The following is a 20,350-nucleotide window of genomic DNA, read 5'->3' on the forward strand; positions in this document are numbered from 1 at the left end:
AGGAAGCGCGGGCTGGTCCCGCCGGCCCGCTCTGGCTGTGACGGCGCCCGCCGCGGCTGTGGCGGTTTGGTGACGACGGGTTGCCCCGCGGGCGCCGCCGGCCTACAGGGGGCGCTGAGTCCCGGAGCCCCGCGCGATGCCCGCCGTCAGCCTGTTGCCGCTCTTCGGCAGCCCCGCCGGCCCGGGCGCCCTGGGCGGCCCTCTGGGCGGAGGTCCCTTGGGCGGGCCCGGAGGCAGGAAAGCCCCCGGCCCCAGCGGCGCGTTCCGCCTGACGGAGAAGTTCGTGCTGCTGCTGGTCTTCAGCGCCTTCATCACGCTCTGCTTCGGGGCCATCTTCTTCCTGCCGGACTCCCCCAAGCTGCTCAGCGGCGTCTTCTTCCACTCCAGCAGCAACCTCCAGCAGCAGCCGCCGCCGCCCCCGGCGCACGGGGAACACCAGCGCCCGCCGCAGCCGCCCGGAGCCGGGAGTAGTAGCAGCGGCTATGGGGCCGGCGCCGCTGCCGCTGTTGCAGAGGAAGCCGCGGAGAATTTGGCTAAGATCCGCGAGGACCACGAGCGAGCTTTGCGGGAGGCGAAAGAAACCCTCCAGAAGCTGCCCGACGAGATCCGCAGGGACATCCACCAGGACAAGGCGAAGTTTCTGCTGCAGGACAAGTTGGGCAGGAGGGAGGCGGGGGCCGCCGGGCTGCCGGACTTGCCGTTCCGCAAACCCGTCGGGGCCGTGGGAGGGGAACCGACCGACCCCGCCATCCGGAAGAAAAGGGAGAAGATCAAAGAGGTGGGTGACTCCTTCAAAGCAGCTTCCCCCCTCCCGCAAATAATGATAATACAGAAATTAACTTCCTTCCCTACGATCCCGAAAAGTCACCCTCTCGCTTTTGTGTGGCTCGGTCTTGTGTTCTTCTTGGGTACTCTCTCCGCCACCTTGGCGACCCTCCCTCCCATTTTTTCCTGCAATAATTTCATTGTTGTCGTTGTCGGGCACGGTCCTGTGTGAGGAGGAGGAGGAGGGCTTTTGACGTGAGGAGGAACCTCTAATGGGAAAAAAGACACGCTTCATTCAAAATAGTTTAAGCGCTTCTGGTTTTCTTCGAGCTCACGGGATGATGATTTAAATAGGCTACGTCAGCTCTCCGATCTTATCTGAAGCTCAGTTTTCTCTTGTGTTTGCTTGAATCTTATGACTTGTCTCGAGATGTGTGTGTGTGTTTGCTTGTAGGGGTGTATTTTGTGCCAGAGTACATTTCTGCTTAAGCGCTGCTTGAGATTTCAGCGTTCAAAAGAAAAATCTAGCAGGCGTGCTGGACAACATAACAAATCCTGACGATATTATGTAATTTTCTAAACTAAATACATCTGTGTTACGTAACTTCCTAAACTAAATTTGTCTAACTTTTCAAGTCAGATCGCTAAGAGGGTTTAAAAGTTAACTCCAGTATTTTGCTTAGTAGCAGAAGTAACTGTCATAAAGCATTTTAATGACTGATGGACGTCCTTAACTGTCAATATATTAGTGATTGCCTGGTTAAATGTGCAATTTTGTCTTCATCCATCTGCCGATTTTACAATGTTCAGTTTTCTCCCTGCTCATCTGCTTTGTCAGTGTTACTGGAAGTTTTCCACATGTGCAATATTTTCCTACTGTTTGGGAAAAGTTGGGAGGAATTGTACTATTACTGTAATTGAGGCCATATGTTGGAGAAATTATAGGATTATATTGATACCACTTCTTAAACATCATGCTTTATGGATAATACACTTCATTGTTCACTTGGATCTTGTTAAACTTTTAAAACATAGTAACAGTTGAAAAGTGGTCCTGCTTGTGAGGCACTTCTATTAATCATGAGACACACAGAGATGTAGCAATCCTATGCATACCCTGTGGGCAAAATGGCATACATTTTCTTGCACCCTAATTCTTCATGGGACTAACTTGCCCATAAGAATTGTTTAATATGTGAAGTGGCCCACATAATGTATTTCATGTTACCCAAACTTTTGATTAGTGCACAAACAAGTTTAAAAAACCCACATACACAGACACTTTATTGAACACCTAAGTTACTAAGTGTGTGTCCATGTGTGCTTTTAAGTAACTGCCCTATTCCTGGTGAAAGTCTTAGTACTACTGCTACTACTACTACTACTACTACTACCAATAATAAAAAGCTGGTATCAGAGAAGACTTGGGTGAAAATCTTGGGTAGGTATACCTAACATCAGTACAGTAACTGATTGCTAATGAGTGGCTATGTACATTGCTTTTGACTTGGTGCAGTATGAGACTTTTGAAATAGACAACTCTGAAAATGTTCTGATGACTGTACCAATAGTGATTGCTACAGACCAGCTGTAATTGTGTGTATGCCTGCTAAGAATTAATTTTTTTACAATGTTGAATTGCTTGAATTCCCAGTCTAAATCCCAGGTTGAATCACTCAGTAAATCATCTAATTAAATTTAAGATCAAAGCTGCTACTGTTATCAGTGACTATTTGGCTGACACATCAGGCTTGTAATTACAGGAGTCTGATTTTGTGGGTCTGTGATTTTTACCTGTGCTGCGTGCTTCTATGATAAGGGCAAAGTGGTAGTTCAAGTTCCTATATCAAATGCTTGGTGAAATAAGCTTAAGTTTGTTTCAGAAGTTTTTTGTTTCAATAAAAAGGGGACACACAGTGATACATTGTCATATCTGTTGTGGTTCCCTTGGTTTCTGTTTAAAATTTTGTACACCTTTTAAACTAAATCTTATGAACAGATGGCAGTTAAGCAAAACAAGCCATCACCATCTTAGGAATGTGTTAACAAATCTTTTGATGCTCTGGCCTGCATCTTAAGAAGCTACTGTAATATTTCTTTATCAAGCATTTTCCCAGGAACTACTAGGATCATGTATTCAATTAGATACTGTGTGGGCAAGTGGTATGGTCATTGTCATATTTGCAGTAAGTTGAAAACAGTAGGGAGAAAGGCAGCAGTGGTACAAAATCACATTGTTGACCATGGATTGTGACAGAACCATGTCTGTCCTATTAAAGTGACAGTAGCTTCCCAGGTGTACGCTACCTGGGAAAGCAGTTAATTTGCCTGCTAGCTTTCTTAGGTAGTTCAGCTTACAATGTTCTATGCACCTTTTCAGGTCAATCACTGAATTTCAATGAGGCTTCCTAGTAAATGTAAAACAAGGATTCTGTCACATGTAGGGTAGGCTATGGTACATAGTCGGCTGCTTCCACAGGAGAACTTCTTTATTGGTCAGTCCTAAGTCTGAAAGTAAGGGCTGTGTATGGAAAGGGATCATGTTTTGGATTCAGAAGGCTTCAAGTTCAGTCATACTGAGTTCAATGGAATATTTCTAAGTATATGTGCCTAGGCTGAATTTTTGTGTATACTTGCAGCAATCATAAGTAGCATTGTCTTGTTAATCTAGTAAACTGCAGTTCCCCTCATTAGAATTTCTTTCATTGGTTATTATCAACTGTTCATATTTATGTGCATCACAGTCCTCTTATCTAGAAACAGGAAACTCTATTTTTGTATCCTGTATAACCCCTTCCTGTTGCCTCAAAGCTAACATCATATTTGCAGAGGAGGCCTTCAGATTCATTTTTTCTTTTCTTTTTAGAACCTGGCTGTTAATGTATTAAAGTTTTTCTCTTGTGCCTACTACAATATTAAGATGCTTTGTTGGATTTATATCTGTCCAAGAATTACATAAGTTTCTGGGATTTGTATAGTGTGCTGCAGGCAAAAACCTGGTCGGGCATGATGCCCGATTCATGCAGGCTGACGTGGACATCTGCAACTTTTCACCTTTCTTTTGAATATTGCAAACTGGTTTTATGATTCAGTGGTATGAAATTTGTGTACATATAGCTGCATCTACTAGTGCTGGTATATATTGACTTTTGTTGGTGACGACTGCTACTTTCCCAAATACATGGTGTTAGCACTTGAAACTATATCTTGACTCAAGCCAAAATGAAAGTATCATGACAGCCTTACTTTGTCTGTGTTTGCTTGGCAATACTCATGGATTTCAATGGGTCTTCCTTGTAAGTGTGTTAGAATGTAGCCAAAGTGCAGTGTTGTAAATTGCACCATTGAAATAATAGATAAGCGGTGTTGGCAGCAAAACGTACTAGAGAAATATTCTTTGGTTACATATATGGCAAACACACTGATAAATGCTGATGGAAAGTCTTAGTGAAGTTGGCAGGCTGGCTTCCACAAGTAATGTGTGTTAATGCCATATGTATGTGGTGTGTGCAACTGCTTCATAACAGCAAAGCAAATCTTTTTAAACTTGCTTTTTAAGGATTACAGTTTTGGCAACTCACAACTTGATTTTAATGGGCTGTTCATTTAATGTGCTTGGAATTACAAATGGAAGTAAATTGTAGCTTATTCTAGAGGAAATAAAAGTAAATGGAATTTGAGCAACAATAACACAGCTCTCCTAACTTTGTAATGAGAGCTGATGTGTTGTGATCAGAGCAAAATGGATTCAGTGTTGTTTGAGTAGATTTGGTATTGTAACTTGTAAGATAAATTGTATTTTGGTTAGGCTGTTCCAACAACAATGGCTCATTGCAGATCACCAGGAATAATATCTAAACACTTCACATTGCTTTTAATCTCATTAGCGTTGAGGAATATCATGGGTCTTATAGAACAAGACTAAAATCCTATTACAGTTCATTGGAAGCAAGTTCCATTGTACTTGCAGGGAGTAGCTACTTTTGAGTAGGTAAGCAGAGGAATGAACTGTACTTGTTTCCTGAATTTTATGTGTTCTCAAGATTGTTTGTTTACCCCCTACAAACAATAAATAAGTTGTATGGTCCAAAATTGCAACACAGTTTAGGACAGAGGTCTAGTGTCTTTAAGGGTTGAATAAAAGTGTTAAACTATTTACGTAAGGCATAAGAACTGTATCTTACATTGAATCTAGCAGCCTTAGGGCCCTTTATTAAAGAAAGCAAAACTTTGCATTGGAGGCAATTGACAGTGGTTTAGTATTTCACTGACTGACTAAAATTCACATGGAGACATGTGATTAAACTTTCCTGACACTGCTTTTTTAGCTCTACCTTTGATAATTGCTGAATAATTATTAAAGTATAGCTTTGCTAGTTCTGTTGTATAAAAAGAAGAGTAGGGCTGGCTTATGTGGTTCTCGTTCTCCACCCATCTGTAGCTCTGAGAAATGCACTCCATATGTAGCCTTTCAAGATTAAAAGTAAAAGTTTCACTATGAATATCACTGTTAGTTTAACATTATAATTAATACATTTATCTTGGTAAAACATGTTCCATCTTTGAAACTTAGATCTATTTGCACCTGCTAAAGTAATTCTGAATAGTTTGCAAATTGTGCTGGACCAAATAAAGTTTCAGTGAGAGTACTATCATTGGAACTTAGCAGAAATCTCCCAAGTCAAATGCATGACATAACTATGCTGACAGAGCTTTAGTTTTTCACTTAAAATAAATCCATGGTTACTATACTATAACAAAATTTAGTTTTTAAAATGTGGGGTTTTTTAGTCATAATTGTTTTTAATAAACTTTGTGAAGGACACCTGGAGCCCAGTCACTTTCTTCCACAAGGTATGTCTTTTGCTGCTTGTGGGGAAACTACCCATATGTCCTTTCTTCTACCTGTGACAGTGCAAAATCTGATGATCCCAAGACGCTGACTACTCAGTTTACTCACGTCTCGCTCCACAAAAATATTCTTGATATGAGCATGGAATTGCTATTGATCTTTTTGCCTTATCAAAATAATATACAAAAATTCTAAACATAAACAAAACTGCATGTGGCACGATTTGAAAAGGAAGTGCATAGAGGATATTTAATATTTTTTATTTAGTTATTCTACAGGACTCTCTTATGTTATTCCATCAAGGTTCTATAGAAACACAATCCCTTACAATGTCATCTTCTCCAACTTAAAGTATCAACAAGTATAGATGGTCACAACATCCAAATTTGTAGTGATGTGGCTGATAATGTATTTTGTAAACTTCATTTGTATACAAAATAAACAACCACCAAATAGCATAAAAGGAGTCAGTTCACCCCTCCTTCCTTTCATCTCTATTACATTATTGGTTGCTTTCTCAGCTATAGACGACCTCCATATGTTTCCTATTATATCATAGGTCTACTCCCAAACCAGTATTCTCATAGCTGTGTTCAGTAGTTTGGCCAGAATTGTAGCTCTGTGAGAGTTAAATATAGTTCCCAGGATGTTTTCCATCTTAATAAAGTACTGCATTCACATTTGAGCTAGTTTTGATAACTTGCTGACTGTAATAATTTTGATAACTTGCTGACTTTAATAATGCCTGGGGAGGCATTATTAAATGGTGTAATTGCATCGGCCTACCTGGGCTGCAAAGACATCCCAAAAATGACTTGGAAAAGGCAGGAATTTGAAATTGTATCTTTAGGAACATTTGGGAGTGGACCTCAAGTTCCCCTTTCTTTAAAAAAAAAAATGTTTGCTTGCAAATAGTGCAGTCCTAATTATAATTCAGACCATGGTTGTGATTTTTTCCCCTTTTGATTTTTCTAGCTAGAATTCAACTTATTGCTGGGATATTCAAGAAAATATTGCAAAAAGACCTGAGTGTGTTTATATTTATGGTCTTAGTGTAGGGTTTCACACCACTGCAGTAGCACAGCTGAAAGAGTTTGTGATTTTACCAGATGGACTTGCAGAGCTGGAAAAAAGTGTGCGTGTGAACATGCAGAAAAAGAAGCATTAAGGGTTGTGAGTATTGGTTGTTCAGTGGAAAGTGTTGGGGCCATGCAGTGCTGTTCTGAAATAAATGCACTTTCTTCAAGTAGGTAGAAGTTACAGGAGCAGCTTTATTATGTGGTGATAGCAAGACACAGAAATAAAATGCCGAAACAGAATAGCCACTGCTGGACAACAGTGTATTTGATAGAGGAGGAGCATCCTCAATCTGTCTCTCTGTCCAAACACCAGGGGCAGACTCTTGAAGCTTATCCCAACATCAAGAGGTTTTGTGGTGAAGAAGAGAGAGATACAGCTGAGTTAGGTTAGGTCCACCCAGCTTACCCATCCAAGTTTCAGTAATACATGGCAGGTCAGCCAATTTGATTGTGGATGAGCGTGGTCTTATTATAAACTGATCTGACATTCATTAATAGCACCATCAGACCAGAAGACTCGGTGGATAATCTACCCGTAACTTCTGGAAAAGTGGGAGGGCTGAAATGGGAGACGGGGTATGCATTCTAGACCTCTGCCTCAGATGGTCAGCTCCTCCATTCAGACTATACCTTACCCTACTCACCAACACTGACATCAAGGTAGCATCTTCTTAACTCACTGCTACCTGCTGGCCTAGACACATCTTAGCACCATCATCATATATAGTGGTACCTCGGGTTAAGTACTTATTTCGTTCCAGAGGTCCGTTCTTAACCTGAAACTGTTCATAACCTGAAGCACCACTTTAGCTAATAGGGCCTCCTGCTGCCGCCACACTGCCAGAGCACGATTTCTGTTCTCATCCTGAAGCAAAGTTCTTAACCCAAGGTACTATTTCTGGGTTAGCTGAGTCTGTAACCTGAAGCGTATGTAACCTGAAATGTATGTAACCCGAGATACCACTGTAGTTGATAGGGCCACAGATAGTAGACTAAGTAAGGCCCAGTAGTGGACAAATCCCACGCTGTCAGTGAGAACACAACTACAGCATTTGTTCCCCTGTCTCTCACTCAAGGGAAACAACACCAAACCAAACTTCCCCTCTCCCAGGGTCTCACAGGCCTGTCACCTACAGTACCTGGCCTACAATTCTGTATCCTGATGCACCCATATTCCTATAACTCCTGCAAGTGGAAATCCCCTTTGGTGTTAATCCTGCTTCCCGCAGCACAATTTGCCTTTGTGATAAGATGTGCTCTGGATCACATCCCAGCTCATCTAGTCAGCAACCAAACAACACTGCACTCTGCTGTCAGCCAAAAAAACCTCTTGCAGGCAGGAATCACACCAAGAAGGAAACTCAGACTGATGCAGGTGAAACACTACTATCTTGTCTCCTGGGATTGCAGATCAGACTATAAATGCAATATAGAAGAGTGTATGTATGTGTATATATAAGAAAAGTGCGTGAGTGTGTACATGTGAACTTCTCTCAGTACAGTTGAGCAACCCTGGTTGTATTTGTGCTTATCTTGAAAATGGAGAATAGACTTAGGTCAAAGTGTAATTGGTTTGTGGATCACATCATAATCTATAAAACACACACACACCAGAATGGTTTCTCTTCTTACAATCTTGTACTTGACTATTAGCATATGTGGAAAGCCAGTTTCAGTCTGTTTCATGTTTGACAGGTATAAATTTGGCGCTTGGGTATGAACAGCTGGTACACTAATAAGGACAATAATCCTGTTAACATGGGGGTGCTCACCTCACATGTGGTCCAGGTCCAGTTTTGGGTTTTGTTTCAAGGGCTTATGATGGAAGATTGGCATTGGAATGTGTATTGTAGATAAGCAGCACTTTATTAAAGTATTTCAGGTGTTTTACTGACATACAATTCTGAGATGAGAGAAAACTAAATAGTCAGAACACTTGAAATATGAAATCTCAACCAAGATAAGGAGCAACACTACTGTGTTTTAAAATTACTGATTTTATATATACAGTGGTACCTCGGGTTAAGTACTTAATTCGTTCCGGAGGTCTGTACTTAACCTGAAGCACCACTTTAGCTAATGGGGCCTCCTGCTGCCGCCGCGCTGCCGGAGCACGATTTCTATTCTCATCCTGAAGCAAAGTTCTTAACCCGAGGTACTATTTCTGGGTTAGCGGAGTCTGTAACCTGAAGCATATGTAACCTGAAGCGTAGGTAACCTGAGGTACCACTGTATATATTTATAAATATGTAACTTGCTTTTAATATTTTTATTGGCATTTTTAATGAATGCTTTAGATTATCTACTATTAAACCACTTAGAGGGGGGGTGTATTCATACATACACACACACACACACACACACACAAACAAACAAACAAACACAACATAGAATAGCAAGAGAACAAGCAATAATGAAAATTTAAGTTTTCACCAGGTTTTGTTGTTGGCTAAAATGGTTTAGAAAGAACTCTGTCCAAATGAGGAGCAGCAGATAACTTTGGAGAGCAATTAAGAAGAAAAAAGCAAGGGCTGCCAAATGACAGTGTGTTCACATTGTCACCTTAGAGTGCAGCAATGTTGTCCTCCCCGCCTTGTCCTCTTTACAGCTTCCCCTCCCCCGAGTTGTTCACATCAGCACAGCTTTATTAGTGTCGGGTTTGTTTTTGTTTGTGTATATACCAAGCAGTGTTGAGGGGACACGGATGCCTTTACTCTATGCAAAAGTATTTACATATTGGCTAGAGACAAGTAAAAGCAACTTAAAGACTCCAACCGGTGTGAAGCTGGTTTGACAAGTTACAACAAAACATATGGAAAATATAAACAAACAAACAACTAAACATGCAACTAGACATATGGGAAAGCTTTCGGACAGTAAGAGCTGTTAGTAGAATTGTCTCCCTCAGGAGGTTGTGGACTTAGGTGTTTTTAGCTGAAGATTCCTGCATTGCAAGGGATTGGAGTAGATGACCCCTGGGGTCCCTTCCAACTCTACAATTCTATCACCCTATGATTCTAACAACTCATCAGGCTGTAGTATTTTATAGCAAAGTACAGGCTTGATCTGCATTTTGGATAACGTCAAATGAACAGGGATGAAAAGCGCAGCACTGGAAATGCATTGAGTGCACTATAAATGGGAGTGTGAGCACAGTCTAAGTGAACACAGTTGTTCCTGCCTTCCCCATTATCAGATTTGTCAGACCAGACAGAAGCATATGTTCCACTATTTTTCATAAGATGGCACTCATAGTGTTAAAATTAGCCATACCAAGGAACATCCACATTTAAAACTATCAAGGGGCAGAGGAAAGTGGGAAATCTATTTCTAATTCTACTGCCTTTCCTCCTTTTACAACCTTTCCTTCACATGATTGGTCTAAGCACCACTGATCACATCAAACAAAAATGTCAAGAATAATGCTTCCTCCCCGAAGATCTGTCTGCTCTCTCCTTCAGCATATGGATTGGCTATTGTATTGCTTTCAAAAACTGGGCTGTGATACAAGTATACACACCAACCAAAATGTAGTAGCTTTATAAATTATTTTCTTGACATTTTTGTTTGATGTGATCAGTGGCACTTAGACCAATCATGTGAAGGAAATGTCATTTTCTGTGAAGTTGTCTTCTTGAATCTTTTAAGAAAAGCTGCCTAAACTTTTAGAAAGTCTATTTGAATGGAAGTTCCAGTGGTACCTTGGTTTACGAACTTAATCTGTTCCGGAAGTCCATTCTTAAACCAAAGCGTTCTTAAACCGAAGCGTGCTTTCCCATAGCAGCGGGGGACTCAATTTACAAATGGAACACACTCAACAGGAAGCGAAACATGTTCTGCTTCCAAGGCAAAGTTCACAAACCAAAACACTTACTTCCAGGTTTGCAGCATTCTTAATCTAAGTTGTTCATAAACTAAGCTGTTCTTAAACCAAGGTACCACTGTATTTACTCAGCTGTTGCTTAGTGGCAACCATGGTATGGGGATGGAACAAAGACTGTGCTGCTGTGGGAGTCCTGTGAAATATTAGAACACCAGTCTTTCATCTATTAAATATGGGAAAGCATCTAGTTCTTGGGTAGTCCTATTACAGGATTTGATCATTTAGCATATTTCATAAAACTCCAGTGCTTGCTAGAATGTATTCTGCTGTCATTGATTTGGTCTTTTCTTTTCTTTTCTTTTCTTTTCTTTTCTTTTCTTTCGAGTTGTTTCAGTCTGCTAGCTTGTAACCAAACTGCAGTCTCTACCAGACATATGATTTATCTTTCATAACTTTGTAAGCATATGTTGTGGGGGAATAAAATATCTTTTCTGTAGTTCCCAGCTTCAGAAGCCTGTTGTCTTAGAGGGAAATTCTTAATTGGATTAATAGTCTTTTAGCTAAACTTCTTAATGAGAATTAATGGGTGCGCATTACAAATTCCTAATTAACAATAGAGAATGGAATTGAATAAAAGACTCCCTACTATAACTAAAACACCACAACAGCAACTTAATGTTAATAATGCTTTATGTTAAAGTGGTATGTCTACAATACAATATGGATTTAATTAACCACCGAATTCAACACATTGATTCTCAGTGTACAGTATATTTTCTGCTAGCATTTACTGCAATGGTTTCTTGCTAAATCAACATTATAATCCTGCTTTCATTTCCCACCAGATGATGAAACATGCCTGGGATAATTATAAACATTACGCATGGGGATTAAATGAACTGAAACCCATATCGAAACAAGGACACTCAAGCAATTTATTTGGTAAGTAATATGTGCTTTTGTACTTAGTGACATCATCTGATTTACTGCTCTGAAGTTAGAGATTACATTAGAAGCATGTGGGCTCTTAGCACATGTCACAACAGCTGTTTATCTGTAAATGGTTGATTATTGAAAATAACCAAAGCAGCATTGTCTTATTAGTTTGTTCCCCACTTACAAGGAAGATCATACAAGGTATACTACAGTGTTGCACTCCTTATATGGGGATTTTTATCCACCAGCATGACTCCATAGGGCCCTTGAGTGGCTTCAAGTATCAAAAATAATAATTTAAAATGGTAAGGTTATCATATGTTGACCATGGAACCTGGCCAAACTGATAAAGATTTTAAGCACTCTTCAAAATAGGCATGCTAGCTACATAAAAATGGCAATTAGAATCATTCAGTTAAGCTTTTTCTTGTTGTATTATCAGCTTTGAACATCTATATCCTTTATTAATAGATGATAGTTTGCAGTAGGAATTTCTGGAATATTTGAGGGAGCCTTGTTTCTTAATTTAAGAACTTCCATAACAGCAACAAAAATAGCCTTCTTGTCCCGTAGATCTTTTCTCCTTTAGCTGCTTCTATTTTGTGCTTAAAATAGTGGAATCCAAGCTTTTGTTTCATTTAATGTGCTTTAGCCAGCCAGAACTCTAACGCGATAAATTCAGTTGTCTTTTGGGCTGCATGTTCATGGTAATCTCCATTTCATGTTTGGAAGCTTCTCTTTAGCTGCTCAGTAGTGAAGTAAAAGAGCCTAAAGTGCAGTAGTGTTTAGAGAGTCAGACAAAGGGCAGGGATACCAGGTTCAAATTCCCATTAGAATATAAAGTTTACTAAGTGGTCTTGTGCACTTGGAGCCTAACTAATATCACAGGGTTGTGGTATGAAATGGAAGTGGGGCGGGACTACCTTTGAGCTCCTTGGAGGAAAGGCAAAATATGAAAGTCATAGCTGCCATCAAAAACAGCAGCCCTGTATCTCCTTCCCTATAATGTTGAGGGAACAGTACATGCAATCACCATCCAGATTTCCCAGTTCATGCTCTTTTTACTATGATCATGGAATTATTTATTGCCTTCTATAACACTGTATCAAGGCAATGTGTTCCACTTCATTCATGATTAGAGAGGGGGAAATCTGTTAAATATGACCTCGCATAGGAATGAGATGGAGAAAATGAAATATGAGGTTGTTCTTAGTGAAAACCTTTTGCTTGCTGCAATTCTGCATGAAGTTTTCTACTCTGGGAAAAAATCTAGATGAAAGGCTTTGTTGTATAGACTATGTCTTAGCTGCCATAGTGTACACCCATGTGCATTATGGCAAATGTTATGAGAAGCTGAATATTTGTTATGCCACAGTACTTAGAATATACTCTTTACTGACACTTTTTTCTTCTACCAAAAGGCCATTAAATTTATATTTCCACTTTTGGAAGAATTGTTAATTATAGTGGAGAGCAATCTTGGTAGCTGGCTCTTTTGATTAACGGTTCAAGTTTGTTGCTGCTTCTTTTAAAACTGCGGCCTAAAAAGCCAAGGTTGGAAAGGAAAGGAAACAGCTTTTCTATGGGGCTTTACATATATTGACCTTGGCACATGTTAATAATTATTCACTTCTGGCAACATAGATTGCAAACTAAACAAATACCGTCAAGGAAAGGTCTAATAGCACAGAGAGCAGGTGTAACACCACATTCTTGCTGATTCAATGGTTTAGCCTGGTGTAATTGAAGAGGCTCTGTTACTTTGTGAGTACCACAGCGCTCATTGTGGCTGTGTTATCTGTAGGGTATGGTAGTGGATGTAAACTTCACCATCACCTTTAGGAGCAATCCTTGATCCAGTGGTAATTGGTTTACATCATCAATACCCCCATTTTGGGGAAGGTGCTTGAGACAGGGTAGTGACAGTTCAAGTACATGCACTCTTGTATGATGCAGATTATCTTGAACATTATTAGTCTCAGTTGTGATCTGGTTTTTGGGTCTGAGTTGTCCTTGGTCATCTTCATAGATGACATTCCTTGGGAGAGGGACAGTGGGAGTGCAATCATGTTACTCATTCTTGATATTTCAACAACATTTGATGCCATCAACCATGACATCCTTCTGGATCTCTTCTGTTGGTTGGGAGTTGAAGGCACTGATCTTCAGTGGTTCCACTTCTACCTGCAAGTCCAGAAAGCAGCAAAGGAAACAGCTTATATTGTCTATACTGACTGGCAGCAACCTTGCAGCGTTTCAAACAGGGGATGTACTTGGCTGTACCTGGAAATACCAGGGATTAAACCTAGGACCTTCTGCATGCAACGTAGATGATCTGCCACTGAGCTCTATGGACTTACAAATGTGCTTGCCCTCTAGTAGTTAGGCTGTGGGGTGCTATTTTGTCCCCACTGCTATTTATCATCTATATGAAGCTATTGGGGGTGGCCATTACAAGATTTGGAGAACAATGGCTTCAATAAGCGGATGGTTCTATCTCTCTGTAACGCCCAAGTCAGGAGTCAACATGCAAGCCCTGATCTGGCTTCTGGATGCAATGGTGGACTGGATGAGGGCCAGTAAGGTGAGCATGAATACTGGCAAGATGGAGGCACTGTGGATAGGTAGTCCTCAGGTCCAGAAAATTTGTCTGGATGTAGTTTTATTTCTTCTGAAGGACCAAGCTTGTAGTCAAAATGTAGTCATTCATCTTCATTACTAGAGGCTCAACTGACTTTAGTAGCTAGCTTTGGTTGGTATGCCCACTATGTCTGGTCCTGGACAAAGATAATCTAGCCACAGTGGTCCATGCATTGGTAATCTAAAAATTTGATTTCTGCAAGGATACTATATGCAAAATACTGTGTGTGGTCACAGGGTGGGGAAATTCCCCACCTGAAAGAATGGTGTATTAAATCATAGGAAATAACAGTTTTGAGTAAAATTACTTGGTATATCTGGGTTCAACAAGTTACAGAATGAACAGGTTCAAACATGAGTGGGCACAGTGTATAGAACAATGAAATAGCAAGCAGATGAGAATTTTTAAATCCTTTGTCAGTTATGACTATGATATTTTTACTTCTAAAGTTATTTTTGCTGATCTTTCTCTTTTTATAACCTTAATTTTTATTACAGTTTAGATCTACATGTTGTATGACATATGTGTAAATTGATTTACTTCTGTGTGCACGCAGACGTGAAGATCACTGCAATGCACTCTGTGAGACTATCTGCTCTTGAAAAACAAAGATTTAAACTTAGCCTTAGTTCACATTGCATACATCTTCTTCATACAAAGAAAAAAACTACTGTCGTACCTTGGTTTTTCAAACAGCTTAGTTCACGAACAACTTGGAACTCGAATGTCACAAAGCCGGAAGTAAGTGTTCTGCTTTGCGAACTTTGCCTTGGAAGCTGAAAGTCCGGTGGACTTCCAGAACACATTCTGTTCGAAAACCAATGTATGACTGTATAAGTACCAGTAAATCTAGTACCAATGGTATGAACAAACATCAATTTTTTTACAAATTTAGTTTGGGTTATAGTAAGTAGCAAATGTATAGCAAACCCTGTATGAGCTAATTTGTTTCAGGTCCTAATGGCTTAAGTGATGAGGTACTGGATATAAAACAATAGCAGAAAAAAAGGCAGCAGCAAAGAAGTTCTTTCTGAAATATAAGCAGATTTGAGAATTTAGATTAAAGTTCTTTTTATATTGGAGGCTCAAGCTGCAGCCCACTGAATGCAGCCTATCTCTTAGTACTTTCCTGTAAGGCCATGAAATGTAATGCTTTTACTCTGACAATTTGTTGCTAGTCTGTTGCAAATCACAGGTCAGGCAAACATCCTTGTGAGAACTGCTAACCTCCCCTCCCCTCCCCTTGATGTCTACCTGCTTCATTATATTGTGCAGTACTTAGTTTTGCTGGTGTTGTCCCTTCATGGCATACTTAAAACTCTGATCCAAGGCTCTTCTGCAGATGCTAAGCATCACAGTTCAGTGTGCCCTGCTTTTAGAGACTTAAGAAACATGCTATTTCAGTGGGTAAATTGTCCTGCTGGAGCCATACACTGAAGTTTGTATTTATAGCTTATGCTGATTTAATAAGATAAACTATTTTAAATCCAATAACACTTCTTCTGTCAGCATAACTAGTTCCAGGATTTATTGGTAAATCAAATAACTTTATCCTGTTCATGCTATTAAATTGCATTACCCTATTTTGTCCTCTAAATGATGTCATGTCAAGTAGCATATTTGTCTTGGAGGACTTTTCTGAGTTTGTTTCACAGAGGAATGTTGGTTAAAGTATAGGAATAAAAACATGGTATTTGCCTTCACAATATAACTAACCTAAATTGCTGGAGTGTTGTGAGTAGTACCACTTGATAATTCATTTCCCTGTAAACATCCAGTGCTAGTTCCCACTGCTTGACTTCAACTGCAAGCCATGTTATCTAACACAGAAAAACCAATAGCAGTGGTGTTTGATTTGGGATTATACTATCTCACACTTGGAATAAGCATGCAGGCCAATCCAATGCATATTTAATTAGAGGCAAGTCATTGGGAGTTACCCTCTTGTAAGTGTATATAGGGATGCAGCTTCAAGTAGTATAAGAGAATAAAATTGTAGGTTCTCGTAATAGGGTATGCTGAATTTTTCAACTTTCAATTTCAAAAAATGAGGGGTCCTAAAAAGTTGTAACATGGGTTGGGAATTCAAAAGATATTTTGGTTAAATTAATATACCTTGGTTCTCAAACTTAATCCGTTCCGGGAGTCTGTTCGACTCCCAAAACCATTCAAAAACCAAGGCGTGGCTTCTGATTGGCTGCAGGAGCTTCCTGCACTCAAGCAGAAGCCGCATCAGACGTTCGGCTTCCGAAAAACATTTGCAAACCAGAACACTTACTTCTGGGTTTGCGGCATACGGGAGCTGATTTGTTCGGCAACTAAGCCGTTCGAGAACCAAGATACAACTGTAATTTAGTTTTGATTTGTACTTTGCAAACAAATATTGACTTTTTAACATTTTGTGGAATTTCCAGTAATTTAAAACTTGTCATTTTTTTAAACAGTGTGTAAAATTGCATAATAATCATTAAAATGATTATCTAATAATCACAAGTGTATTACATATGCTTGAGCATAACAAACAAGTTAAAAAGTGGAAGCAGCAAGAAGATGAGAGAAGGTTTGTTGAATATAAGCATAGAAGTAGATTAGATGATTCAATACCATCCAACGAAATAATTTTCTGTGCTGATGAAAATGAATAACACATAGATGATGACCAAGATGGAAATGATGGAAGTTATGAACTGACATTAGAAAAGCCAAATACACCTTCCACTCCTGATAAAAAGGCAGAGTTCAACACAATAGAAATGCATAATGTTGGTATGCAGAGCATGAGATATGGTATTGTCCTGCTTGCCACAGCTGCCTTTATGGATGCCAGCTTGATCACTGAAGAAAAGAGACTTGCAGTCAAGAGGGCCTAAGAAAAAGTTCTGAAATCCCTGGCTCAGGAATTTGATGTTCTTTGTTAGATAGGTGAAATTCACTGCATTTTCTTTGATGGCCATGAAGATACAACTAAAGTTATGCTGAAAGCAGACAATTCAGATCAGCAGTTGTTCCCAGCATCATCATAGAGCAGCATATTCTTTCAAGCCAATTTTCAGCAGTGGGGAGGGGATGCTGCAGGTGGCAGGGAAGGTCTCTATGGGTGCTTCCAGGTGCCACATTGGTTGGCTCATGAATCAGAGCGTGCAATCTCCCTGTTATGCTTTCTTTCTAGTTTAGAATTGAGCACTTGAGAATTCAGCCAGTTTTCAAGTTCATGTATTCAAACCTTTTTAAAGATGAGGTATGCCTTTCACTTTCTCTTACTTTTCTTAGTGAATGGAGAGTCATATGTTGGTGTGGGACGTGTGGTTCAGCTTATTATTTGTGCTTTTATTGCTGGTTTTACAGAAAGGACATTCGCACTGATGTGTGGTGTTTCAAGACACTTATATGATTTTGCAGTTGCCAGTTGAGGCCCATTCAGAAGTTGTTCGCCAAAAGAATTGCTTACATTTTCTTTACATGCTAATGTTCTTGCATTGTTTGCAAGATATATCTTTTTCTGTAAAATATTTGTCGTTGTACACAGTTATAACATTTCAATAGTTAATGAATAACAAATGCACTGTTACAAGAAAGACTTGTGTTAACTGAGGGGTCAGGTAGAGGAGAAATAGCTAAAATGATGTGATTCAGAATAGAAATGCTGAGATTTTTTTAAAAAAATAAAAACCTAACAAACTACCACCTTTCTTGCACCCAACCTTCTCATCATGGTGAGATGCAATATCATTATATTCTGTAACAGAATAAGAGCATCTTATAGACAGGGCCTGGAGGATAATACAACTGAGGCACAGTTCTATTATTTGTATTATTTAAGGAATATGGAGTGTGAAGAAATGCCGCATGCTTGCAGGGGGCTGTGCGAACAAAAGGATGGTATTCAGGTAGTATAGCAGGATAGGAAAGAATCCCAAATAGTGCTCTTAATTCAGGGATCATAGTTATTATTCAACATATTCTGTTTCAATCATAAGCTTTCTACAAAATGAAGTATTTTATTATTTATGGACTGATATTTGATTTGTAGGCCTGTTGACAAGAAATTTAGTTTCACAAATGCAGACAACTAGACCATAGCGCACAAGTGTGCATCAGATTTTCAGTGCCATAGAATAGGACACTAAAGCAAATTTAAAAATCCAGTTACTGTAAGGATTTTCCCTTCATAATATCTGCAACTCTATTGTAGTTAGTGTAGACTGAGAACCATGAAAGTTATTATGATCTGTGTCTACTTTATAAATATTTCTTGATAGAGCAGCAAAAAAAGCTTATCATTAATTACAATGCTGGCCCTTTTCAGGTAATATTCAAGGAGCAACAATTGTCGATGCCTTGGATACACTGTACATCATGGAAATGAAAGATGAATTTAAAGAAGCTAAAGAATGGGTAGAGAAAAATCTAGATTTTAATGTGGTGAGTATTGTGTTCTTTTTCTACTGCTTGCACACATAGCGACAACTCTGACTTGAGGAATGTTCAGAGATTTATTTTTTTTAGCAGTCCTCAGAAGAGAATCATAGTACTGTAGAGATGGAGGGGACCACAAGGGCCATCTAGTCCAGCCCCTTGCAGTGCAGGAATCTTTTGCCCAACATGGGTTTCAAACCCAGAACAGGCCTAGGCAAGTTTCATTCTAAGCAAGTTACTTATCTCACCCTTATGACACTTCTTTTTCTCTTCAAATGAGACAGAGCTTTAAACTTTAAATCTTTAGCTATTTAACACAATTCAAATGGGACTTCCAGTATGTCATTTTGCTTTACTACCTATTTAAAATGTAAAATCCTTTAGTAAGAATCTTTTTAAAAGGTAATTGTGGGAGGTATATATTATAAAATAAAATTTAAATGCTAGTTAAACTGTGTTCTTACTTAGAAAACATATGTTAGGTAGACAGTTACTTTAAAAGACCTTCATAACTTCCTCTGTCCCAAGAGCTGCAAACCTGGGTGTCATATTTCTGTAGTAATTGTGTTTTCCCACCCCGTGGGCCTGTTCTAGAGAGGATCTGAATGTAATGCTAGAATGTGAACAATATTTTGTTAGACCAAGGCAGCAATTAATGATCTGCCTCCTATTCTTGAAGTTGAAAAGTGGCTGTATCACCTCAATTTTTCTCAGCATATAGCAATTAAAATTTCAGGAAATCCCATTCAAACACAAAATTATAAGCAGCAGCACCTTTCCATTTATCTGTTTCCTGCATGTCTCACTGAAAGAAAAATCTTTCTGCCAAGGTATTGTTTGTCAGGTCACTGTGGAATTGGTATTTATAATCACCTCAATGTTTCCCAGAAGTCTTTATGTATTTAAATCTAGCCTTTGCTGCATATTCTGATGATGTTACCAAAGGAATATCTAACTAAATACATTTTTAGTTTTAATCCTTCCTAATAAATGGGAGAAATTTCATGCAAGATTTAATGAAATTAATTCACAAACAGTGGCATGCCTATGTTATAAATAGGGATCAACTAGTTAATAAACAGGAACCAGAGGGTAGCTAAAGATGGAATAAAGTCATAAAAATTGAGTGCTGCAATGTTCTGTATTAAGACTAACAGCATTTAGTGTGAAAACTGGAGACAAGGATGCTTGGTGAGATAGCAAAACTTGTGGAAGACAGTATTCAGGATAGAAAATTCCAAGCAGACCATGAAGAGTTCCAAAAGCAGTACCAGGGAAAATGTAGTTTTGCGTAAACACAAAGTGATGCAGCTTGGGACATAGAATTCTAACTTTCTTTGTGATAAACTTTAAATTTATTATTTCTTTTTTATGTAAAGTCACTTTGAGTAGCCTGTGGCAACAAAAAGCATCTAATAAATGTAATTGATAATAATGATAGTAAATGGGCTTACTCAAAGAAAGAAACTTCCAATGAACAACAACAAAAGACAAATGGGTGGAGCAATCCAATGATTAAGGGCAGGCTTCAATCAAACTCAGTCCTCCAGATGTTTTTGGCCTACAACTCCCATGATCCCTAGCTAGCAGGACCAGTGGTCAGGGATGCTGGGAATTGTAGTCTCAAAACATCTGGAGAGCCAAGGTTGAGGAAGCCTGATTAAGGGAGATGAAGAATGTGTGGTGGCAGAGCTGCCAAATTCTGAACTTAAGAGTTCTGCAGAAGGTAGAGAGTAAATAGCTTCACTCCTGAATTATCTGATTTTAAAATATCAAAGGTGATCTTAGTATAGCATAAACAGACCTTACAGCTGGTAGTTTGCCAACATCTGGGCAAC

The 20,350-nt window shown here is 39.3% G+C and overlaps 1 protein-coding gene across 2 annotated transcripts in view; it reads left to right on the plus strand.

The window, feature by feature from the left end:
• Positions 1 to 136: 136 nt before the first annotated feature.
• MAN1A1 (mannosidase alpha class 1A member 1) overlaps positions 137 to 20,350 on the plus strand; it is a gene marked incomplete at its 5' end in the record, with an annotated part of 51,086 nt that continues 30,872 nt past the window's right edge. For both annotated transcript variants that reach the window (XR_014509949.1, XM_083435215.1), the window contains 3 exons: positions 137 to 778; positions 11,365 to 11,461; positions 18,403 to 18,518. Coding sequence is in view for 1 of the 2 variants with exons in the window: in XM_083435215.1 (XP_083291341.1) it covers positions 137 to 778; positions 11,365 to 11,461; positions 18,403 to 18,518 (855 nt within the window). The remainder of the gene's footprint in view (positions 779 to 11,364; positions 11,462 to 18,402; positions 18,519 to 20,350) is intronic.

This window comes from Podarcis tiliguerta, assembly GCF_965153285.1.
Source record: "Podarcis tiliguerta genome assembly, chromosome: 3".
Taxonomy (NCBI): domain Eukaryota; kingdom Metazoa; phylum Chordata; class Lepidosauria; order Squamata; family Lacertidae; genus Podarcis; species Podarcis tiliguerta.